At 33.6% G+C, this 23902-nt stretch overlaps 1 protein-coding gene and 2 long non-coding RNA genes across 3 annotated transcripts; 1 reads left to right on the top strand and 2 right to left on the bottom strand.

Annotated features, from left to right (window-relative positions):
- Positions 1 to 1980: 1980 nt before the first annotated feature.
- LOC145008851 (3-hydroxy-3-methylglutaryl-coenzyme A reductase-like) lies at positions 1981 to 4562 on the bottom strand. The gene is made up of 2 exons (XM_078967476.1): positions 3418 to 4562; positions 1981 to 3008 (listed from the first exon to the last, which is right to left on the bottom strand). The coding sequence occupies exons 1-2, from the start codon at positions 4407 to 4409 to the stop codon at positions 2240 to 2242; spliced, it is 1761 nt and encodes a 586-aa protein (XP_078823602.1). The 5' UTR covers positions 4410 to 4562; the 3' UTR covers positions 1981 to 2239.
- Positions 4563 to 12087: 7525 nt separating this feature from the next.
- LOC145008852 (uncharacterized) lies at positions 12088 to 14601 on the top strand. The gene is made up of 4 exons (XR_013663677.1): positions 12088 to 13282; positions 13385 to 13446; positions 13892 to 14162; positions 14265 to 14601. It is a non-coding gene; the product is annotated as an uncharacterized LOC145008852 (long non-coding RNA).
- Positions 14602 to 14803: 202 nt separating this feature from the next.
- LOC145008519 (uncharacterized) lies at positions 14804 to 16759 on the bottom strand. The gene is made up of 3 exons (XR_013663516.1): positions 16612 to 16759; positions 15778 to 15839; positions 14804 to 14948 (listed from the first exon to the last, which is right to left on the bottom strand). It is a non-coding gene; the product is annotated as an uncharacterized LOC145008519 (long non-coding RNA).
- Between the last annotated feature and the right edge of the window lie 7143 nt (positions 16760 to 23902).

The following is a 23902-nucleotide window of genomic DNA, read 5'->3' as shown; positions in this document are numbered from 1 at the left end:
ATAAAGATAACTCAATTTTGGAGCCTTATATTTGTCATGGTGCATGACGTACATACATACAAACAACCAAGACTGGATTAAAGATCTAATGTCAAAAAGAAGGAAAATGCATAAAGCTTCTAATTAAAAAAAACATGCAATTCAAGAATGAATAAATGTATGTACCTGTATTGAGCCTGTAGATCTAGTGTTACATATTGAAAAACTAACTTAATATATTTCAAATTATAAGTCAAAGCCCCTGAAAGTTATTATCTAGATATGGTTAAGCTCTATTGTTCCCCTGTTTACAATAAAAAAATTCAAAATTGTGTCAAAATCACGAAAATGCACTGCACTGCACTGTTGCCTAATAGATTGATATACTCCATTGTATTCAATTTTATGATGGAATTCTATTGCAAATTGAATGGCAAGAAGCAAATAGGTGTTCCATTGTCACTGGCATAATTCTTGTTCTAATGAAGGAAAATGTTTAACCACAAAAAAAAAAAAAAAAAAAAGATAAAATAACTTGCAAATCCATTCAGCCCAAAACCAAATAGCATTGGCGAAATGAAGTGGGATGACAAATTGTGAAGGAAGAGGAGATATATTTCAGAAAAAATTTAACCCCAAAAAAAAAAACAAACACTTTGCAAATCTAGTAATTAACTAATTTGGAATTAAAAGAAACTTAGTAAAACAACATAATGTAAAACACACATGCGTACATACATGCAATTGAACATAGTAACAACCAACAAAAGAAAGTGAGAACACGAAATCAGTTTGCTAACCTTGTGTAGTGTTGGTGTTCCAAAATTTGAAAATCATAAAAAGGAAATTGTGAAGAGAAAGTACATAGATGGAGAGGGAGTTCCACAATCGATATCAATACATATGGAGAGAAAAATACATAACCACGAACAAAGTCGTTCACATTCTTCCTTAAGATTAAAAACAATACAAAATTTGCAAGAATCACAAACGAAAAATCCTAAAAATAAAAGACTAACAGCCTAGATATCAACAATTTACACGTAGAAAACATGCAAAATTGCCAGAATTAAAGGATGAACTAAAGAAGAGAAAAATCTATTAATGGCGTCGGTCGTTGAAGACAGGAGGCAGAGCAACAGATAAAGGGGATGTGGGTGCGATGGAGGTGAAGGTGTAATGACGATTAGCTTATATGATGAGCCGATTCAATTTTGAAGGATAAGGATTCTAATATCTTGCTAATAAATGAAATTCAAAATATTTTTGTTGATTTTTTGGAAAAAAAAAGTCATAGTAAATATGAATGTGAGATCCACAATAACGTAAATATGGTTGATTTTAAGGGATTTCCAAACAATTTCTTCATGATTAGTTGGTATTATAGATGGAAATCGAGAGAGAGAGAGTAGTGACACGTGGCAATAAGCATGCTTAAAAGAATAACATGTGGCTTTTAGGAGAAGTTTGTATTAAGGATGAAGATGGGTGTTACCCAAATCAAAAAATAAAGGAAAGTATCCTAATTTTGAAATATATTACAACTAGATTTGTGTGACCTAATTTAAAGCTAAGCAATGATGTATGCTGAGATGCTTTTATTTGTTTTGGGTTTGGTTTCCGTTTACCTCGGTTTACCTCTATAACGGTGCAAACATAATAAATTAAAAAATAATTTCCTAAATGCTATAAAAAAAATATTGCATTTAACTTGTTTTCTAAAATCTTCAGTTTCAAACCGTAATGTAATGATGCAATAGTTATATTTGAACGGATCGTTTAATCCGCCCCGTATTCCCCTAGATTGTTTTTTTCTTATAATTATTGGTTCTAAATCGGTTAAGTTTTTGTGTTTACCTCTTAAACATTGAACTCAAGGATTAGTAGATCCATTGCTATTTTATTGAATAAAGTCCATCCATAATCTATGCTTAGTTTTATTTAACGCCGGATCAAATCCGACATAAATATTAATTGTTTTCATGACTTGAACACGTGACATTCACATAACAATCTTTATTGATATACGCATTAAATACAACATAACATACATTAATTAAACACTTAAACAACACACGAAAATATTTAGTCAACTGAACCTTAACCTGGTATCGTTTACAACTAAGAGCTGAATGAAACCAGCTGAACAAAAGCAATAACACAAAAACACCAACGGAAACAAGAATCACAGCGGCGATTGCAGACAAAGATAAACATATGGTTCATTTCGTCCTTTATTAATCGATGGACTTCGAGAAGTTCAAGCCTTGGTGGTAAGATCTTTTTGGGAACGGTTGTATTTCATGTGGCTGTTTACAAGTTGCCCAGCGGCGATTGCCGACAAAAGAGAGAGTTCTCCGGCGAGAACAGAACCAGCAACCACCTTAGCCAACTGCCGGGCATTTGTTCCCGGTGATTCCCTGTTTGCGCCCTTCACTCCCAACAAGTTTAAGCATGCAGCTTGTGAAGCTAACTGAGTTCCACCGCCGACAGTTCCAACCTCGATTGACGGCATAGTCACCGACACATGAAGATCTTTTCCGTCGTTCACAGCTTCCATCATCGTGATACAGTGGGAGCTTTCAATATTTTGGGCAGGGTCTTGTCCAGTTGCAAGGTATACAGCTGACACGATGTTACTTGCATGGGCGTTAAACCCACCAAGAGCACCAGCCATGGCAGACCCTGTAAGGTTCTTGAGCATGTTAAGTTCAACCAACGAAGCGACGTTTGTCTTCAATACTTTCTTCACGACATCTTCCTTAATGATTGCCTCACACACCACAGATTTACCTCTCCCCTCTATCCAGTTCACGGCTGCTGGTTTTTTATCGGAACAATAGTTTCCAGAGATGCCAATCACGTCCATGTCGGGGAAATCAGCCTGAAGATACTCCAAAACGTTTTGAACACCCTTTGACACCATGTTCATCCCCATTGCGTCGCCTGTGCTGCATGTAAACCTTATGTATAGATTCTTCCCAGCAATAGCACATTGGATCTTCTGAAGCCTCCCGAATCGGCTTGATCTAAAATCATTGCATGAAAATAAGATTAACCAACTTTCATTACAATAGAATATTTAAGATTCTTTTCCTTTAAGTTGCAACACTACTAGAAAATCAACAACATTGGATTTAATCCGTCGCTAAAATGGAACCATTTGCAACGAACTAAGCATCATTTCAAGTTGTAACATAAACATTGGCTCAAATCTGTCTCTAATCCTTGTGTAGCCATTATATAGATTGATTTTTTTTTTTGTTTCTCTAATTCTCTCTCCTATTAATTAATGATATCTTTTTGAGAGATCATCTAAGATTCCACGTATCTAACACGATGGATTCCTTATGTCGTTCATTAATGATTTTTTTTAGTGCAAACCTTATCATATTCATCACTTAGTATATCTATGTACATCAAGAAACATGAACTTACTTGTTGAAAACGGATGCAAGAGTGTCAAAGTTAAGTGGTTCCTCCAAGAAGAACTTCAAATCAGCAGCCCTCTTCGCAGTTCCAAACCTAACAACCGGAGCACGAGTCATACCATCCTTAAGTAAGATGGCGGTGGCTCCACCAGATGCATAAATGGCCTTGAAACCACGGTTGGTGCTAGCAACAAGACATCCTTCGGTAGTCGCCATGGGAACAGAGAACTCCTTTCCATTAAGCAACATCGGCCCACAAACTCCCACAGGAATCTGGACATAACCAACTGGCATCTCACAACACTGTCCCAATATCGATTCATAATCAAGACCCTCTAGTGGCAAACCATCAAGGGATTTTCCGGTGATCCTCTCAAGCGCCACCCTCCTGATGAAAGCTGCACGCTTGCAATCCCCAAGCTTTGTTTCCAACGAGTACGATGGTGTTTTACCTGAAACCACTGATTTTATAATCTCCTCGTCTTCTTCGGTCACAGTTGTTGTGTCTGTTGGCACGAACACCAACTCCTTCTTCACTACTTGCTTCACAACAACATCGGATTCACAGTCAAGTGCAGCACCACAAGGGGTGGCACGAGTGTCTTCTTTCCTAACCATTTCGGTTTCATCAACTTCCAACTCTTCTTCCTCATCATCGGAATATGGGGTGGCTTGGACGAAGCTCATCCCAAAGAATCCGAGAAGGTAGATAAAAGAGGCTACGAACAAGACGATAGCAGCCATCTCTGACATAGTGACGACATGAAGTGGGGTCGAGGTTCTGATCTTCTCACGCCATCTGATTAGAAGAAAGTATACAACGGAGAAGAAGACAGTGAAGAACACACCATTGGAGATTCCCATCGGAAGAGGAACAACGGTATCCACAACCTTTTTGTCGGTAGCTTTATTAAAGATCTGATCGTTATACTGATCTTCTGCCATTGTTTTACCTTTGGTTGCAGCTTGTTTCAACGAAGATCGTCGACGGACATCCATCCCTTTAGCTGTAGCGTTGGTGGTCGGATGGGATGGAGCCGGTCACGATTTCGTTGCCGGAAAATGAGTATTAGTTATCGCTTTCGTTCTGTAGAGGTAAATAAGTGATGATTGAATTGAGAAAGATTTGCAAAATGGAAGTGGATTTGGTGGTGCAATATATAGGTGAAGATATAGTAGGATTTTAACTTAAAAGACGCCTAGTTTGAATCTTGAAGACCATTAGTCAGCAATGGACTGCAGATGTATTAAAATAACGAAAAACAGCACCTCAAATGGGAAAAATAATGGGCATGGATTTTGTCACTTTACTCCATCCGAATTAAAAAAGAAGGTTACAATTTTCGGTACTTTTCGAATGATCCAAGTTCGACCCCCTTGTGTGACGATAGAATTGAATGCATTGGAAGACTTAGTCGATCAAATGATCAAAATAGCGTACTTATGACAATATATGTTATAACGACCAATAACTATAGAATACGTAACTCAATTTGCTTCTTAAAAAATAAGTTCATATAACCCCGATTTATTTTCAACAGATCAAATGTGTGAAATTTAATAGGGCTTAGATGTTAATTCATACAAGAATGTTTCAATTTTGATATCACATTTATGCAAAGAAGTTATTTTAAGAAAAAATTGTTTCCGGCCTTCAATGACCAAAATATACAAGATTCTAACATGATGCCGATGTTTCCTCACAACATACATGATAAGTTTTGATATAAAACATAGGTTTGTTTTTCATAAAAAAACTAGTAACGGAAGCTTAAAAATTATAATTTTATTTTGAAGCTTATAACAAAACCGAACTATTTATGATTTATATATTTATAAATGTTAGAATGATATTAAAAACAATCATAAAGTGTTTTAGAATGACATTCTTTAGAGTCTTTGAAGCCATTTGGTTTTGGGACGATGATGAAGATAAAAAAATCAAAGAGTATGATATTCTCTACAAGTATCCACCATCAAGATTAAGGCACTTGAAATGCTAGTTATTTCTTGTATTATTAAGTGTCTTAAGCCTTTAAGCATGTAACTTAAATAAACACTAAATGAGACAACTCAAAGAAGCTTTTAATCACCAAATTAGCTTCTAAAGAGAGAAAGATGAAGGGAAGAAAAGAGGTTTCGGCCACTTACTTTTTGAGAGAAATACAAGAGCAAAAACTAGTCCAAAACTCATGAAAGACACTCCTTTAAATATCTCATACAAAGTAAAGCATAACCATTAAAATACACTAAAATAATGACTAGTAGAATAAGCATAGGAGTCAAGGTATGGAGATTGAGAAGCAACCTCTATACCTCTCATAAAGTTTCGGCCAAACCAAGTTGAAAGAGACAAAAATTGTCTAGCTAGCTTCTTTAACTCAAAGATCAAATAACTAACTGGTTAACTAAAGTGTTCAAAACTTTGTATATTACTTATTAAATCATATCATATGATATAATAACTGGTTATACCACTACAAGAAAATTTTGATTTAGCTACGAAAAAAATTCGTAGCTAAAAGCTAAAATTTCGTAGCTAAACCTGAACAGCTATAGAAGTTGCTACAAAATTTATCAATGAGATTTCGTAGGTATATTTCTTGTAGCAAACTGTTTAATTACAAAATTATAGTTCTGTAGCGGTTTTGCTATGATGTTTATTTCGTAGCAATTTAACTATAACACACTCCCATAACAATTTCATAACAATGGGGTGCGTAGCAAATTTCGTAGCTACTTGTTCCGTAACAAATTATGTAGCCATTTGTTTTGTAGCAAATTCCGTAACCATTTTTTCCGTAACAAACTCCGTTGCCATTTGTTCCATACCGAATTCCATAACCATTTGTTCCGTAGCAAATTCCGTAGCCATTTGTTCCGTAACAATTTTCGTAGTCATTTGTTCCGTAGCAAATTCCGTAACCATTTGTTCCATAGCAAATATAGGTTCCAAAACAAAATCATAACGATAAAAATATTCAACAAAATCCAATTTTCATTTATAATATTCGTTGAAATATAAATAAATACAATAAATTTACTTTTAATAGTTACATAGATTTTTATAGATATATTACATAATCGAAAATCCTTTTAAATGGTTCCCTAATCATCAAAAAACTGAATATTCATTACAAATATTGTCATACAGTTCATATTGGAACCAACATAAACACACAAACAATCACAGATGCTCAAGAAAAATGATAAAACCTGCCAAATCAAATTTACAAACAACTTGATTAACATTGAAATCTCTTGTATGAAATCTCATTATATCTCTAGTTTTTTACCAACTAGAGATTTAAAATCTGAAAATAAACAAAAAATATAAAAAAAATTCAACTCTTCTAATTTCTAATTGATACACTATTACCATATACATAAGAAACATAATGATAACTAATTCAATTGTTTTTAAGTATTTATTGCATTAACATAAGACTATTATAATTTTAGTATATAATTTAATCTTTCTTTTTTTGATGTAATGAATAATGGTGACACGCACAGGGGAAATTCTTGTAGTTTAGACTTTTTGTGCTAGAACAATAGAATGAGTCGTGCATAGAAGTTGCTATACTTTATTTAAAAAAAAAATAGGATGCCACTAAGTATTGTTAAAAAAAAAAAAAAAAGATTTTAACCGATAATATATATAAATGTTTCCTTGATTATTAAACTAACAATATATAAATATAAATGTTTATTTTGCAATTATGAACTATTCAAAAAGAAAATTTTTAAGTTTTTCTTTTATTGAGGATGTCATTTCGTTTTGACCCATAATGACAATCAACTTTTATTCTTAACCTATATTGGCAACATACTTTAATTTTTAACCAATCATAGCATCTTAATTTCACTTTAACCTATAATAGCGGCCTACTTTCCTTTTAAACCCATCATAGCATCTTACTTTCATTTTAAACATGTAAACTTACACAAAGTAGATTGCTATTATTTGTAATATATATATATATATATATATATATATATATATATATATATATATATATATATATATATATTAACACAACTTTCCTTTATGACAATAATAGCAATGCACACACAAACATCTATAGTCCAATACACACATAAAAGTAGCTAAAAAATAAAATCAGTTCATCTTTCCTATGTTTTTTAACCTATTATGGAATTATTTAGTTGTATCAGATGAGAAAAAAAATGAAATTGCACTGTTTTATTAACCCATATCAACTATTTCAGATAACAGTTCGTATTATTTATTTTAAAAAACAAACGGATCCATTTTTAACAACGGAGGTTTTTCATTAAAAAAATCATAATTCCATAACATGTTATCATTCCCTCCAAATAATTTTAAATTTTAAATTTCAAACATTTCATTAATCTTTAAAATCTAAAACCAAAATTAATGAAATTATAAACCCTAACCTTATAAAGTCGTATCCTCTGATGCGTTGTTATCAGGCCAAACAATTTTTGAAGTCTTCATTTCTGCTCTCCTTTCCTAGCGCCGGTTACAGGTACACATTCTTTCATATAATGCACATCAAAACATACCTGAAACGTAAATTAAAAAAAAATTAGATTATAAAAAAGGACAGGTGTTAAATATGGAAGAGGAATGAGGTTAACTCACGCATAGCGAGAAAGGGCAATTGTCTCAATCTTACATCTATCTTTGAGTAGTCATGTAGAAGCTTTGTATTTATAACAGCAAGCAAGTTGTTTACACAAATATCGCAACGGATTCCAATAGTAAGATCCATAAGCCTCACTATGGGAACCTGGCTCGAGTCAATGCCTACAGAAATAACGGCAAAACGGTCATTTGAGATTTTGAGAGCTGAGAATTGATTATGTTTTGCATAATTTTAGGATTCATGTTTAAGATAATAAATTGATTGAATTTGTTTTGAAAACAGAACCTAAAAAGACCAATTACCCTACAAGAGAATTACGTGAACATTCCCAAGATTATCTGATTTCAAAATATTTGGAAGCTTCAACAAAATCTCTGCTTTGTCAATATCTGCATTTCCCATTGCAAGACAAACATCAATGTCACATTTACAAAATCCAAATGAATGGGCACATGATCCATAAGGAAATAATCGAGCTTTAGGCCATTATTTTGTAACATGTTTATCCAATAATGCCATGAGTTGCTTCTGTTTTTCCTTCTCTTATTCCGGTAGAATCAGTGACACATAAATTGCAAGAAAATATGCATTTATCCTTTGTATATCCCCCATACATTCTGTACAACTTCTATAGTTCCTCATTCTTTGGTTAAGTATCCACTCTCCCCTTTTATCTGATCTGTAATCCTGAATTCATATCATAAGAGTTGCAAATAAAGCTAAAGATAAGAAGTGAGATTATAAAATTAATGGAAGCTCATTTCAATGCATATAAGTGGCTATTACGTTTTAATTTGATGAGTATTATGAAATTTTATTTTGGAATGTAAGGGTAAAAGATTCATTTAGTCTGATTCAAAATCAGACCAAGTTCAGCTTCAATCGAGTAAAACAAACAAACCAACAATTTCTCAATACAAAATTAAAACGATAAACCAAGACCCCTGAAGAAAAAAAAAACTTGGACGAAACTATCATTTACCATTAACACATTGTAGTTGTTGCATCTATATCTAACCCTCAAGGACCAGGTGACACCATGTTGTCTTCATTGATTACATGCAATAACTGAATAGGGATGGAGGAGCCTCCATCTTCTTCATTGCTTCAACAACCATTCTTTTTGTACATATGGTTCTTAGATTCCTATAACCACAATACATTTCTAATATTTGTCAAAAAAAAAAAGTGCTAAACACATAGATTTCATCCTCTTTTCCACAAAATCAAAGTTATTTATGATTAATGTTACCTATTTCACATCTCACCAACAGTAAGTTTAATGATCCCCTTTTGCTAGCTTTGAGTATATGCCAAAGATCACTATTAGTGACAATCATCATTAATCACCAGAAGACAATCACATCCTTTATTTGTTAGCTCCACTAATTATTCAATTATCAGATCTCCTTCACCACATACTGGAAGTTCATCTTGCTTCTTCATAACATCCTTCACCTGCAACATGTAATCAAATCAACAGATCGCCAAATAGATTGGATGTAGGTTGAAGAAACATGTTATTACTGAACTTGCTACATAGTTTACCCTAGTGCTAAACACATAGATTTCATCCTCTTTTCCACAAAATCAAAGTTATTTATGATTAATGTTACCTATTTCACATCTCACCAACAGTAAGTTTAATGATCCCCTTTTGCTAGCTTTGAGTATATGCCAAAGATCACTATTAGTGACAATCATCATTAATCACCAGAAGACAATCACATCCTTTATTTGTTAGCTCCACTAATTATTCAATTATCAGATCTCCTTCACCACATACTGGAAGTTCATCTTGCTTCTTCATAACATCCTTCACCTGCAACATGTAATCAAATCAACAGATCGCCAAATAGATTGGATGTAGGTTGAAGAAACATGTTATTACTGAACTTGCTACATAGTTTACCCTACAATTGACATGAGACCTACTGTTGTTCTTGATTCGAAAAAAACTCTACACCTGTTTACCAGTTTATCTTTCCTTTAACATATATAAGAATATCTCATCTAAAATTGAAAGAACACACAAAGGTCAGAATAAAATAAACAAAATTGGTTAGCGAATCTTGTGTTTGTACGACCTTCTTCATGGAAACCTCTCAAAGTCCTACTTGAAGGTGGTGATTCGACAACTTAAAAAGGATCCGAGGTCAATATGAGATGAGAGTAGTTAGAATTAGACTGACAGTATCAGTAAGGCATTCACTCGATAGGGGGAATGATTTACAAATATTCTTAGAAAATAGGCAATAATTAATACAATGTACACATACCTGAATCGCAGACAACAAAGCCATAGCAACTCCTCATAAATTGAAAATCGAAAAAGCAGAAATCATCATGTCAAAAAAATCAGCAATAAGTAAAATACTTTGGTGTATGCCTCTTACACACATAATAAACCGGTCCCTCAAAAATTGGCACCCAACAACAACAACAATGAAACCTCCGACACAAAAGTAAATCAGACGAGGCGATAGAATAAGACGAATGGAAAAACCACAAAGTAAATAACGGCCAATTGAACTGAACTAAAGAAGGCGTCGGCGACAGGTGGTGGTGGAGGCTGAGAGAAAGGGGGAGGGGCTTGAGGTGCAAGAAAGGGGAGCGTCGGAGATCGCAACGGGCATCGTAGGCTTCCAAAAGAGAGATGGAAGTCTCAATCGATCGATATATGCATTCTAGTTGATTATCAGAGGAATCGGAAAGCAATGATGGACGGTAGCTCACCGACTTCTACTCCAGTTTCTCTAATAATGTTTAGATGGAACAAAAAAAAAGTGGTGGAAGCAAGTGGAGGGATCAGAAATAAACCAACAAACCTTAGAATATAGTGGAGGGACTAAATGTATAACACCAGAAACAATTGGACTAGAAGTAACAGTAGAAAACACGTGGGGGAGTAAACGTATTAAATCACAAACAATTTGACGGAAACTGACTAAATGATTAAAAAAAATGTGGCCAATCTCAAATAAATAGAAAAGTGACTTATCTAACTACAACCACATGAGACGATATTCCGTAATAATATGAAAAGAATTTTATTAATCATAATTAAATTATAATTAAAAATCATAACACAATTAAAAACAGTAATTTATTTTTTTTGGTAAAATATTTTTTTGTATTTTATTACGGAAGTATATTCCGTAACTAATTGACTACAAAATATTCCGTAGCCAAATAGCTACGAATTAAGATTCTGTAGCTATTTTGCAAATTCAAAAACAACTTAGATACACAAATAACAACGATTAATCTTTCCGTTACAAGTTCTGTTGTATATTAGCTACAAATTTTTATTGTGTAGCAAATTTTCATCACAAAGTAGCTACAAATTTCTATTATGTAGCAAACTAGCTACGTAGTTTTATTTTGTAACTGATTTTGTAGCCAAATAACTACGAAAATGGATTACGGAACAAGTTCCGTAGCAAAGTAGCTACAACCAACAACCACATAGTATATTTCATAGTAAAATAGCTACAAATGTTGATTTTGTAACAACAATTCAAGATTTAGCTACAAAAATGCAACTCCCTAGTTATTTTCGTAGAAAAATAGCTACGGCCAGCCATTTTGTAGCATATTCCTTAGTATAATATCTACAGATTTTGATTACGTGGTAACTTTTTGTAGTTATTCCTAGTTTAGTTACGGAATGTAACTCCGTAGCTATTTCCGTAGCAAAATACCTACGAAAAGCCATTTTGTAGCACATTCCATAATAGAATAGCTACGGATGTCAATTCTGTAGTAAGTTTTCGTGGCTATTTATGATTTTTCTTGTACTGAAAGTTAAAAACCAAACATGCAAATTTGACCAAACTACAGGGACGATTTCAGTAATTTGTTATATTTTTTTATGCATTGATTTTTGGGTTTTTTTAAGCTTTTTTGTTTTCCATAAAACATAAACCTCTCTATATATATCTTTATCTTTACTGTATTATTAAGGATATTACCTCATGTAAAATAATAAAAGCATATAACCTATTACACTACACGGATCATATAACTATTACACTACACACTAATCTTACCCTAATCTCCTAAACACAGCCACCATCAAACCAATTCTCATTGTCTCCACCATAGATGAGTGTTCTCCATTGACGTCTCCCATCGAAGGTCCACGACTGCTGACTTGCCCCACCAAAGATGTAGTGATCTCTCTCGCCTCTCTTTCTTTCTCTCTCTCTCTCTCTCTCTCTCTCTCTCTCTCTCTCTCGATCTCGAACAGTGAGTTACTTCCATCAACGCCTTCTGTTCACGTCGATAAGCTACTTCCTCCTCCAATAAGAAGGCTGTCGGGCAGGGCTTTTTAACGAATATGGTCTTAAGCTACTTACCTGCTTCCTTCTCCGGTTATCCTGACCTCACGCTGATGCAGAAGACTTCACGATAAGTTTTTGTTTCTTGGCGACGGCGTTTCCGCCAAAGCTTCTTGCCACCTGCTTCCCGTTGAAGCCCACGCCTCCTCCTTTCCCTCCAGGTTTCCTCCACCTCTTCCCTAACGAGTCTCCTTCTTCCGCCTCCTCATTACTCAATGTTATACTTTTTGTCGACCCCATCTTCTGTATTTAAGGTATGTATAATTTCAGATCATAGGTTTTCTATTAGTTGATTCTTGTTCTCACTCTATGCTGGAGACGATCGATTTATCGTTTTTTTACTGGCTTTGAAAGAAAGGCGATTGTTGTTCCCGTTTATTTGATTATTGAGTCTTTTCAACAAAAGATATATGTGTAGATTTCAATTTGGATTCCAGTTCATGAGGTCTGCTTCGATTTTGCTCGTAGTTTGTGTATGTACTATTGTCCCTCTCCCCCAATAAGAAAGGTGATGTTGTTTTTATCTTATATTTGTCACTTCTTGATCATTCCCTATTTTCATCTTTTCGGTCAGCTGACATCGCGTCCAACTGGAGCAACGTTACACACCACTTATTTCTCTTCAGACAGTTCTGTGGCTTCCATGGGAACGAGGAGGATGATACGAGGGAGGCAACAATTTCATCCCCTACATGTTTGAACCGTAAATTGAAGGGATTCTATATTGAAATTCGAATATGCAACTTTGAATTTCAGTCATCTCTCTTCTCTTCTACATCAATCCTGATTCTCTATTAAATTTTCTAGGGTTTTTAATTGAAGCTACATCTTCATCTTAATCTTCTTTGATGAAGTTGGGGCTTTTTTCTTAAGAACAACTAATTTGTTGCAGAAGGTAAACCTCTAATTTTTCCATTTCTCATTCCTTCGATTATTTATTTTTTGTATTTTGTGAATTATTATATGTAAGTTGAATTCAGTTTCTGAATATGTACAGGAATTTAAGGTATTGTATTAGGATTGGATCAAATAAAGTAAAGTGTATCGTCATATTGAATTGTAAGGAAATTTATGATTATTGTTTCGATTATTGCTTTTGGATAGATTTGGTACTAGATAGCTTTTACGAGTATCCACTTTTTATCTGTTTAATTGTTGGAATTGGAAATAGGTGATCTTCCTGTTATTTTTCAAAATTTTGTTATATTGGTAATAGCTTTAAAAAGTATAAGGATTTGGTTTACAAATTGATGACTTTGTTCAACTGTTACCTATTGATGCCATTAGTATTATCAATTGAATGGGTGAATGTACACAAGGAACAAATTATCAATTATTAGTTTTGAATTTCATTTAACACAAACAAGCATAGGTAAACACCTTATATACACGTTCTTCTTGCTCAGTGTTCAATAGGGTATCTAGCTCTTTTTGATATGTTATCCACTGGTTTGGTTTCTGGTACTAAGAAATGACCTTTCTTTTCCATGTTATGTAAACAAAGGTGCTCGGTTTGGGTTTGATAGACTTGAATGTGAGGTAGATGTCTCATTATGAATGCTCTACTTGGGTATCAATTTGGTTTCTAGCTGTGGGATATTGAAGATGCAAACACCATTTATAACATAGTTTCCATATATGATAGTCTTCTTTTCCCTATGAAGCTGTTGGAGGTGATATATTACATGATGGTTGTTGGCTACTCAAGGATGTCTTGAAATCTTTGATAGGAACACTTCTTATGAGAATAAGCAAGAATAATCACATGCATGCAGGTCGGTTTCTTAATATTTTCGGTCTGTCGTATAAAATGAGCTAAAAGTGCTTCAGTTTAGTAGCAATGTTGGACCATGATCTTTGACCGTATACATTCACAGGGTATTGCAGGTTCATTAGGTGATCACGTGATGAAAGAGTTTTGGAGGTTACAGCTATTTAGAATGTTTATGAAATAGGGTGATAACCAGAAATCCCACGCAAGAAGATCCAAGAATATGATTCTAACAGGTTGGTGATGGGGCATTATAAAAGGGTTTCTCAACTACCCATCAAATCGTCATAGCACAAACCTTTCTCTTTTGTAATATGTAACTTCACATTTACTTAATTTCTAACTCGAACATCCAAATGGTATAGTGTCAAGGAAGTTAGACTTGATGACTGTTGATTAAACATTGCAACTCAATTTTTTATTAACAGAAACAATTTTGATTTAAATAACCTTTTGACCCAAACATTGGCTTTGGAGATTGAAACATGTCATATGAATCCAATTAATAAGAGCTTAAATACACAAAATACTATTTTTTTCTTTTTAAATATTCGAGTGGTTTCCGAATTCTTCATTGATGAATGTCTTTTTTGGTGCATTTGGTGGCAGAATCTGTAACATCCGAAAAACACAACCAATTTAAAATTTTCAAAACAACCCGATTTTCATTAAAATGTTTACAAAAAGGTTTTCAATACAATTCATTTAAGTATTCCCAGAATCATGTCGTTACGAAATCATAAGGAGCGGTACGATCGCGCCTTCGCCTTGCCACAGTCTCCTGAAGAACCTGAAAAACATTAAACCACAACTGTAAGCCCGAGAGCTTAGTGAGATACCCCCAAGATACCAACCACGCATACGCCCTTCCAGGCTACGACCTTCCGGCCCAAAACATATAACTCATACATAACATAACAGAACATAGAACAATCATGCATGTCGGGTCTACCGTGACTGGTCCGCCGTATCGGGCCTTCAGTCCATCGGATCCATCCTCCGGGTCTAGTCATGTCCTTCGAGTCTACAGCGGGGTTGGTCCGCCCGCATCGGGCCTTCAACCCACCTGGTCCACTCTCTGAGTCTACAGTGTGACTGGTCCGCCCGCATCGGGCCTATAGTCGGCCTGGTCCACTCTCCGAGCCTCGGCACGTCTGGTCCGCCCACGTGGGGCCTACAGCCTATCCGGACCGCTCACTGGGCCTTCGGTTCAACCGGTCCGCCCTGGGTATCTTGGCCTACAGCACAAAGCAGGACCCGCCTCAACCCATCTCTAGTCCAAACAACCATGTATACAAAACATACATTCATATAACAGACATAATCAACAAACCGAGTAAACAGATCACATAGCATATCATTACTTTAACCGGGCTACCGACCTACCCGTTCACTAGCATAGCATTACTCTATCCGGGCTACCGACCTACCCGTTCACTAGCATAGCATTACTCTGCATATCGAGAACTGACCTTTACAAGGCCCCCTAGCATGTATCATCCTAACTACCAGGATGCAGACACAACCAACAACAACATGATAAACGTAACTGAATCTTAATACAAATAAGGGCTGGCCTTGGTGCCTTAGACCCTGTTGATATAGTGAGGATAACTCACCTCGAAACTGACGGCTGAAAAGATAAGATCCCGCTGCTTCGAGCTCTGACACAACTCCTCCACTGAACATCAACAATAACCCAATAAATACCCATAATTACCGAAATACCCCTGGAAGACAACTGCTCAACCATGGACAAGTCAAAGTCAACCCCTGACAGACCCTACTCGCCGAGTCAACCCGATGACTCGCCGAGCCCTTATGCTCAGACTTCCCTCACTTAGTGACCCAACTCGCCGAGTCACCCCAAGACTCGTCGAGTGCAACAACTCTGAGTCCACTCACACCCAACTCACCGAGTCGTCCCTCGACTCACCGATTCGTCGACTCAACCAGGAATATTGGGACTTCCTCGACATGACTCGCCGAGTTCAACTGGACTCGCCGAGTCCAAGGCAATCTTCAACCTACTCGCCGAGTTGTTCTTCCAACTCGTCGAGTTCAACGCCATCTTCAAGCAACTCGTCGAGTCGACCCATGTGACTCGCCGAGTTCCACCGGTCTGAATCCATACAGAAGCATCTCAGGCCATGCAATTGATCCAAAACATAGATCCAGCCTCCTACAATCCATCCATCACGTAAAGTGGCAAACTTTACGTGAACCAAACGAGATCTAGGCCATTTTCACCTTAAAACCAAGGTTTGGGACATGATAGCTTCACTCATAGCACAAAGGTTGGGACTTTAATGCACTCAATGACTTCTCCACTCCAGATCTGAGGTAGCAACCTCAGATCCATCCTCCAACACCAAAATGTCACACAACCAAGCATCCCACACAACCCCAAATGATGAAACTAGGAATGCACAGCTTAAGGACGAAGATATTACCTCCAGAAGATGCCTCAATAACAGCTAAACACGAGTCCAAGCAAAGCCCTTTGATCCAAACCACTTCTCCTTCAAGATTTCTCCAAGCAACACCTCTCCAAGCTCCAATTTGCTCCACCAATGCTCTTCTCCACGAGATTAGGGTTTCTGGAACTCAAGGGGGGATAAGAGAGGTTGTGGAGGGGTATAATGTTCTTTATATAGGGCTTAACCCCGGAAACTAGGGTTTTCTCCATACAGCACCTACTCGCCGAGTCCATACTTGGGACTCGCCGAGTAGGCCACTCGGCACGCGATCATGACCGCGACCTGACTCGCCGAGTCTATCCATGGACTCGCCGAGTCATCCTCTAAAACTTACACTTTTAGCCCTTCAACTCTACCCTTGCGAATCCGGGATGTTACAGAATCAACCGACTGTAGTGATGTGTTTCATCTGTGATTTTTTATTCTATATCGAGTTACTGATATATTCAGTAACGCGGCAAGTATCTTCCTAAAATACGCAAAAAAAAAATGTTCATCTTGAACGTCAACCCACCTCTCTGCCACCTCATCATGCATTTAGGTACGAATCCATTAATTATTTCTGAACTTACAATAACTAAAATTGACGGTCGGTTACTACATGTTTTTGCTTTATCCATAGATAAATATCCATAATTAGATCCGGGTCCGATTTGAATTTCATCGTGGGGAGGAACTTACTTCATTTCAGCCAATTTGTATTCCAGTTACACAACAACGATTTACTCAAGTTTCTGTGTCAACAAGTTTTTTCCATATGTACGTAATGAAAGATTGTTTATTCAATAGGAGGTACAATATCATTTTTAAATATCAAACATCACATACTTTTTGTACATTAAACTGAATGGACAAAATTATTTTAGTTGGAGGCATCAAATGATCATTGTGTTTGGAAACTGTGGAATCACCAAAATACAAAGTGCCAAAAGACCCAAACAAAATTATTTTGTCAAGAACATTCGATCGACTTTGAAAATTGGGTGAAAACATATGGCTTTGTAAATTCCAAAATTCTTTATGTTCCTCAAGATGGAGGCATCATGAGATAGAGTAAATTAAACGAATGGTCCTTATGGTTTGCGGTAATTTGCGTGTTTGTTTTGTAACTTATTTTTTTAACTCGAAAGGTCCTTAATGTTTGTTTTTGTTATGCGTTTGGTTCCTACTATTTGTTTTGTTACGTGTTCGGTCCCTCTCCTACCCAAAAAGACTATTATTTATATAGGAAAAATAGTGAGATAGGTAAGGTAAGATGAGAGAGATAGAGTTGGAGGATTGTTTATTTAAATAGAAAATAGGTTTTTTAGGATGCTAAAAAATTAGGAGCATTGCATTTGGTAAAATTTATTACTCTCTCATGGTAGGTTATTTTTTTTTCTCAATACCCGGGAAAGGAAAAATTAAACAGAGAAAGTGAGATTAACTGAGGTTGTTTAGATATAGGGTTTATAAAATTGGAGTGACAAAAAGTTACAATTTTTTAAAACAAATTTTTGATGTGGTATTGGGGCTTGTATGCATGTCAAGTTGGTGTATTGATTTGGGGCTTCTGTTTCTGGTTGGACATCCTGCAGATATTTCATTCATGAATTATACATATAACAAGCGGCAAAAAGAAAGCTACAAATTTATTCAAATAATTTTCGTTTTTTAAACAGAACATTATTCATAAAAACCAATTTAGTAATCTAAAAATAAGTATGATTGATAGGTTTTTGATATTTTGAACACCGAAGGCATATATTGCAAATATTTTAACCATTATTCGTTGTCAATGTTTTAAAAACAGGTTTGAACCGGCCGGTCAAACCAGTTTGACCGGGAACTAGAGATGTAAGCGGTTCAATTCAAATCGGTTTTATGCATATTTATGAATCGGAATGAACCGGTTGGTTTTACAAAAATCTGGTTAAATCGGTTAACTAAACCACCCGAATCGGTTAAATTTGGTTAAATTGAATAAAAACACATGAGAATAAAACATTTTACATAACAATCTTTGGTAATTTTTTTATATCTATTTAGATTTCTCTAAATAAACTATATTTTGTTTTGGTATTATATGTTATTTTCTTTTTAATGCATATGGATTGATGTAAAATTTATGATTATGTGTTTTTTAATGTATTTGTCAGCTGGTTTATGTATATTTTTATTCTTTGAACATATAAACATCAAATTCTTGATTTATTTATATATGTATGTATGTATGTATGAATGTATGTATGTATGTATGTATGTATGTATGTATGTGTGTGCGTAGGAAAATAGGAAAAAACATTAAAGTTATAGAAACGGTTGGTCTGACAGTCGAACCGGCCGAACCGGTCATTATATCAGTTCAACTTAAAAACCGATTTTTAAAACATTTATCATTGTTGCATTATGTGGATACCGAGTGGATCCAATTGCTGAAAAAAAAAGTATTCATTGTTGCCGCTTTGCAAACACTAACTTTATAAGCAAAAATAAGTTTTTCCAAAAAGCCATAAATTCCTGACATTTTAAAAATCCAATAAGTAATCTCAAATACGCCATAAGTACCATGTCTCTATAAATTATTTTCCTTTAAAAACTAATTTCCAGAAATACAACCGACACCCGACGCTTAGCGCGGGTAAACGGATAGTATAATAATAATAATAATAATAATAATAATAAATAGGTTGAATCTTCTACTGCCATGTATATCAAAGTGTAACACCTCATAATCAATTATACATACCACATGTCACTTTTTTGCTATTCACTTTTACATTTAATTCATTTCAAATTTCAATTTCTTTTTATTCATCTTACCACATTTAAACATATTATTTAATAGTTTTTACATTATCTTTCTAACATGCATAACTAAGACATTAACAATTAAAAATTAACAACTAACATTTAAAAATTACATATCTTTGAAATAATGACAGATCAATACCAATTCAAGATTAAAACTTAATCAGTTAAAATTAAAATATTCATCTTAATATGAAATATGGAATATAAATATGAAATATGAAATCAAAGATATTACACAGTCATATATTTGCACATTTTGTTTAAACAATTATTATATGGTTAATTTTATTTTTTATATTTTCAAAACTGTATCATTACTTTTTACTGCAATAAATAATAAGGTATATATTGTTGATTTAAAAAAAAACTATGTTTGTTGCCTTCTTTTCTATTTTTTTTTGTGTCTTTTTCTATTTTTTCTTTCTTTTTTTTTGTAGGTTGAAGAGCATACGCTACATCTATGTTTTACAAAACAAATAGTTTATTATGTATCCTACATTTATGTTTTGTCATCCATGATCAATTATATGTTGTCCTATCTAGAGTTTAAAGTACAGAATGATTAAAATTTTTAATTTTAGATAATGATTGTAAACTTACAAATAAAATTTCTAATGTTGTTTATAAAAAAGTTTTTAGAAAATTTTAAATTGTTTGTAAAATATTATTCGTGATAACATGTTTTTTTATTATTATTAATAAGACTTTGTTAATTTTATTTACATTATTTGATTAATAATTATGATATTTTAGTATGAAAATGTAATTAATTTCGCAACCGTGGTTCTTTAGAATTATAAACTACTATATATATATACTAGCCGTCTACCCGCGCAAAGCGGCGGAGCACGTGAGTTCTTTCGGTGATATGTTTCCATTACAAAATTGTTATGTTAAAAAAAAGTACATGTTGAAGACAATATAATCAAACTATGGTGTTATTTGTTACATCATGCATCAAATAACCAATAAAAAGCAACCAGTCAAGACGACACAAAATATTAATCGTGCAATACTTCTTTATACACCACATTTGCTGTATAAACCCCATCACCTTTTGAATTTTCGTTAGGCTTTACTAATACTTTTGTATTGCAACGTGAAACCCCTCTGGACAATGCAACATAAAGTTGTCCATGCGAGAATACTGGTTCTGGAAGATAGATACCTACATATGGAATTGTTTGTCCCTGAGCTTTATTGATTGTCATTGCAAAGCACAATCGAATAGGAAACTGTTTCCTCATTAGAGGATCGATGGTTGCTACTAATTGCTTGTAACTGGTATTGGTTTCATATCGATGGATGTGGATTCGCATATGAAATCAATTGTGTTCGCATCTATGAAATCAGTTCGCATATGACAACAATTGAGTTCGCATTTGGTTTTGTGGGTCAAAACAGTTCGCATAAGAACTTCACGATTTGTTTGAGGTTAATTGATTTTGATTTCGCAAGCTTGGAGTCGGAGATCTGGATTGTGTTCGCATCTATAGAATGCGAGGAGAATTTAATGGTGATATTCAGTTCGCATTTGGTGACACAAGTACGTGGTTGATGATTTTTGGTTGGTTCGCATTTGAAATTAGTGGGTTTCGCATTTGGGTTCGTATCTGGGTTTCTCAAACAACTGAAATGAGAATATGAGACAACTGATTAATTTCTCAGTTAATGCGATGAAATGCGAATGAACTCAAAGACGGATGGATGCAAGATGCGAAGAATTTGAATGAAAATGCGAAGTTTTTAATGTATAAATGCGAATTGGGGAAGAAAGCTTAGAGTTTCGCATTTGGCACCTGATCTTTTCAAGAAATAATATAAGTGGTCCAACTTCGCAAAATGGGGTCATTTAATCAGAAAATCGATCATTCTTCAAATATGACATTTAATCAGAAAATCGATCTAAAAATGAGACATTTGGTGTTTATCGATTTTTCAGGGTCGACGGGTTGTATGAAAAGCGAAGGCTGAGTAATTGAAAATTAGAGGATCGATGGTTGCTACTAATTGCTTGTAACTGGTATTGGTTTCATATCGATGGATGTGGATTCGCATATGAAATCAATTGTATTCGCATCTATGAAATCAGTTCGCATATGACATCAATTGAGTTCGCATTTGGTTTTGTGGGTCAAAACAGTTCGCATAAGAAGTTCACGATTTGTTTGAGGTTAATTGGTTTTGATTTCGCAAGCTTGGAGTCGGAGATCTGGATTGTGTTCGCATCTATGGAATGTGAGGAGAATTTAATGGTGATATTCAGTTCGCATTTGGTGACACAAGTACGTGGTTGATGATTTTTGGTTGGTTCGCATTTGAAATCAGTGGGTTTCGCATTTGGGTTCGTATCTGGGTTTCTCAAACAACTGAAATGCGAATATCAGACAACTGATTAATTTCTCAGTTAATGCGATGAAATGCGAATGAACTCAAAGACGGATGGATGCAAGATGCGAAGAATTTGAATGAAAATGCGAAGTTTTTAATGTATAAATGCGAATTGGGGAAGAAAGCTTAGAGTTTCGCATTTGGCACCTGATCTTTTCAAGAAATAATATAAGTGGTCCAACTTCGCAAAATGGGGTCATAAAAAGACAAAAGTGCAGAATTTTCATTTCGCATCCCTGTAGTCTTCGCAAAATGGAAAATTTTACCCAGTTTCGCATTTGGGGTAAATTTTTTTGAGAAATTGGAATATTTTCAAACTTTTTTTCTTAAAAAAAACACATTGTCTTCGTCTAAGAGAGGGAGAAAAACGATTAGGGTTTATAAGGGAAATACTTCATGGCAGTGGGATTTATAGCAGGGTTTATAAGGTGGAGAGAACAAACACACGTCTGCTATGAGATATTTTAATCAGCTGCAAATGCAACATTTAAAGGATATTTGTTGAAGCGTATTAGGATGAAAAGGTTTTAAATTTTGAATGACCATGAAATTAGGATTTTGCTGAGAAATATAAGGAATCAAAACAAATTTAAAATTTAATATTATTTTATTAATGGTTGTTTGTAATATTAGCTTACTCGTTTGTACGTCTTAAAAAAATAATATTATTATATTCAATCTATTTATAGAAATAGTTAGATTTCTTTTATAAGTAGTAAAGATATATATATATGGGAGAATTTCATATATGCCCTTCTTAAACTTCAAAATATCATATTTGCTCAGTTTAATTTCTCAATATCATATTTACACTTCATAAACTTTTAAAATATCATATTTGTCCAAAACATTTTTATAATGTTTTTAATATTTTATAATCATTTTTTATACCTTAGAATTATTATAATAATTAAGACATTTAACCATATTATCCTTACGTCTATGATAATGGAATGTGAACTTATAAATTGTTGGAATGTCGGCCTCTCGACAGACAAAAATATTCATCTTTAACCTTTTCAATGGAATGTATATTTGATTGTTTAATTTTTTGTTGTTGTTGTTGATTATTATTATTTTGTAGATGGAGGATATTTTAGATATTATTATTGATATTTTGATGTTTAAAAAGTTCATATACGTTATTTTGATATTTAAGAAGGGCGTATATGATTTTTTGATGTTTAAAACGGACAAATATATATATATATATATATATATATATATATATATATATATATATATATATATATATATATATATATATATATATATATATATATATATATATATATATGATATTTTGAAATTTTTTGAAGGGTAAATATGATATTTCAAAATTTTATGAAGGGTATATATATATTTAGAAATTTTATGAAGGGTAAATATAATATTTAGAAACTAAGTTGGGTAAATATGATATTTTGATGTTTAAGAAGACCATATATGAAATTCTCCTCTCTCTCTCTCTCTCTCTCTATATATATATATATATATATATATATATATATATATATATATATATATATATATATATATATATATATATATTAAAAGGTTAAAATAAGAATATTATTAAATCGAGAAGATTATATATAATATTATAATAGATTAATAAGCGATTGTATAATATTAGATGATAATTAGATAACAACAAAATAAATCATCTACTTTATCAATATTTAGTATTAATGAAATAATGATAATTTTTATATTTTTATTTTTGTTATTGAGATATTTTAGAGCATTTTGAATGATAGATTTTTTTTTTTTTTTAAACTTTTAAAATTAGTTTTTGATATGCTTTTTACTATTTGAATTGTGAGTTTTTTAAATATTCTAACATTTTAATATTTTAATTATTTCATCAAATTTGGTTATTACATTTAATAAAATTTTATTTTATACTCTAGTTTTGTTTAGATATTAAATAGTTAAATTTTTTTATTAGTTAACCCGTTTAATTAAACATAAAAAATAAAATGAATGTATTTTACAAAAATAAATAATGTATAATTTTCAAAACTTGAAAACAAATCCGATATAATTATTTTAATATTTTTGCTTTGTTGTTTTTGTT

Source organism: Lactuca saligna, chromosome 8, assembly GCF_052625555.1.
Source record: "Lactuca saligna cultivar CGN05327 chromosome 8, ASM5262555v1, whole genome shotgun sequence".
Lineage (NCBI taxonomy): Eukaryota > Viridiplantae > Streptophyta > Magnoliopsida > Asterales > Asteraceae > Lactuca > Lactuca saligna.
Note: the sequence above shows the minus strand (reverse complement) of the source record. Positions and strands in the feature narration are given on the sequence as shown.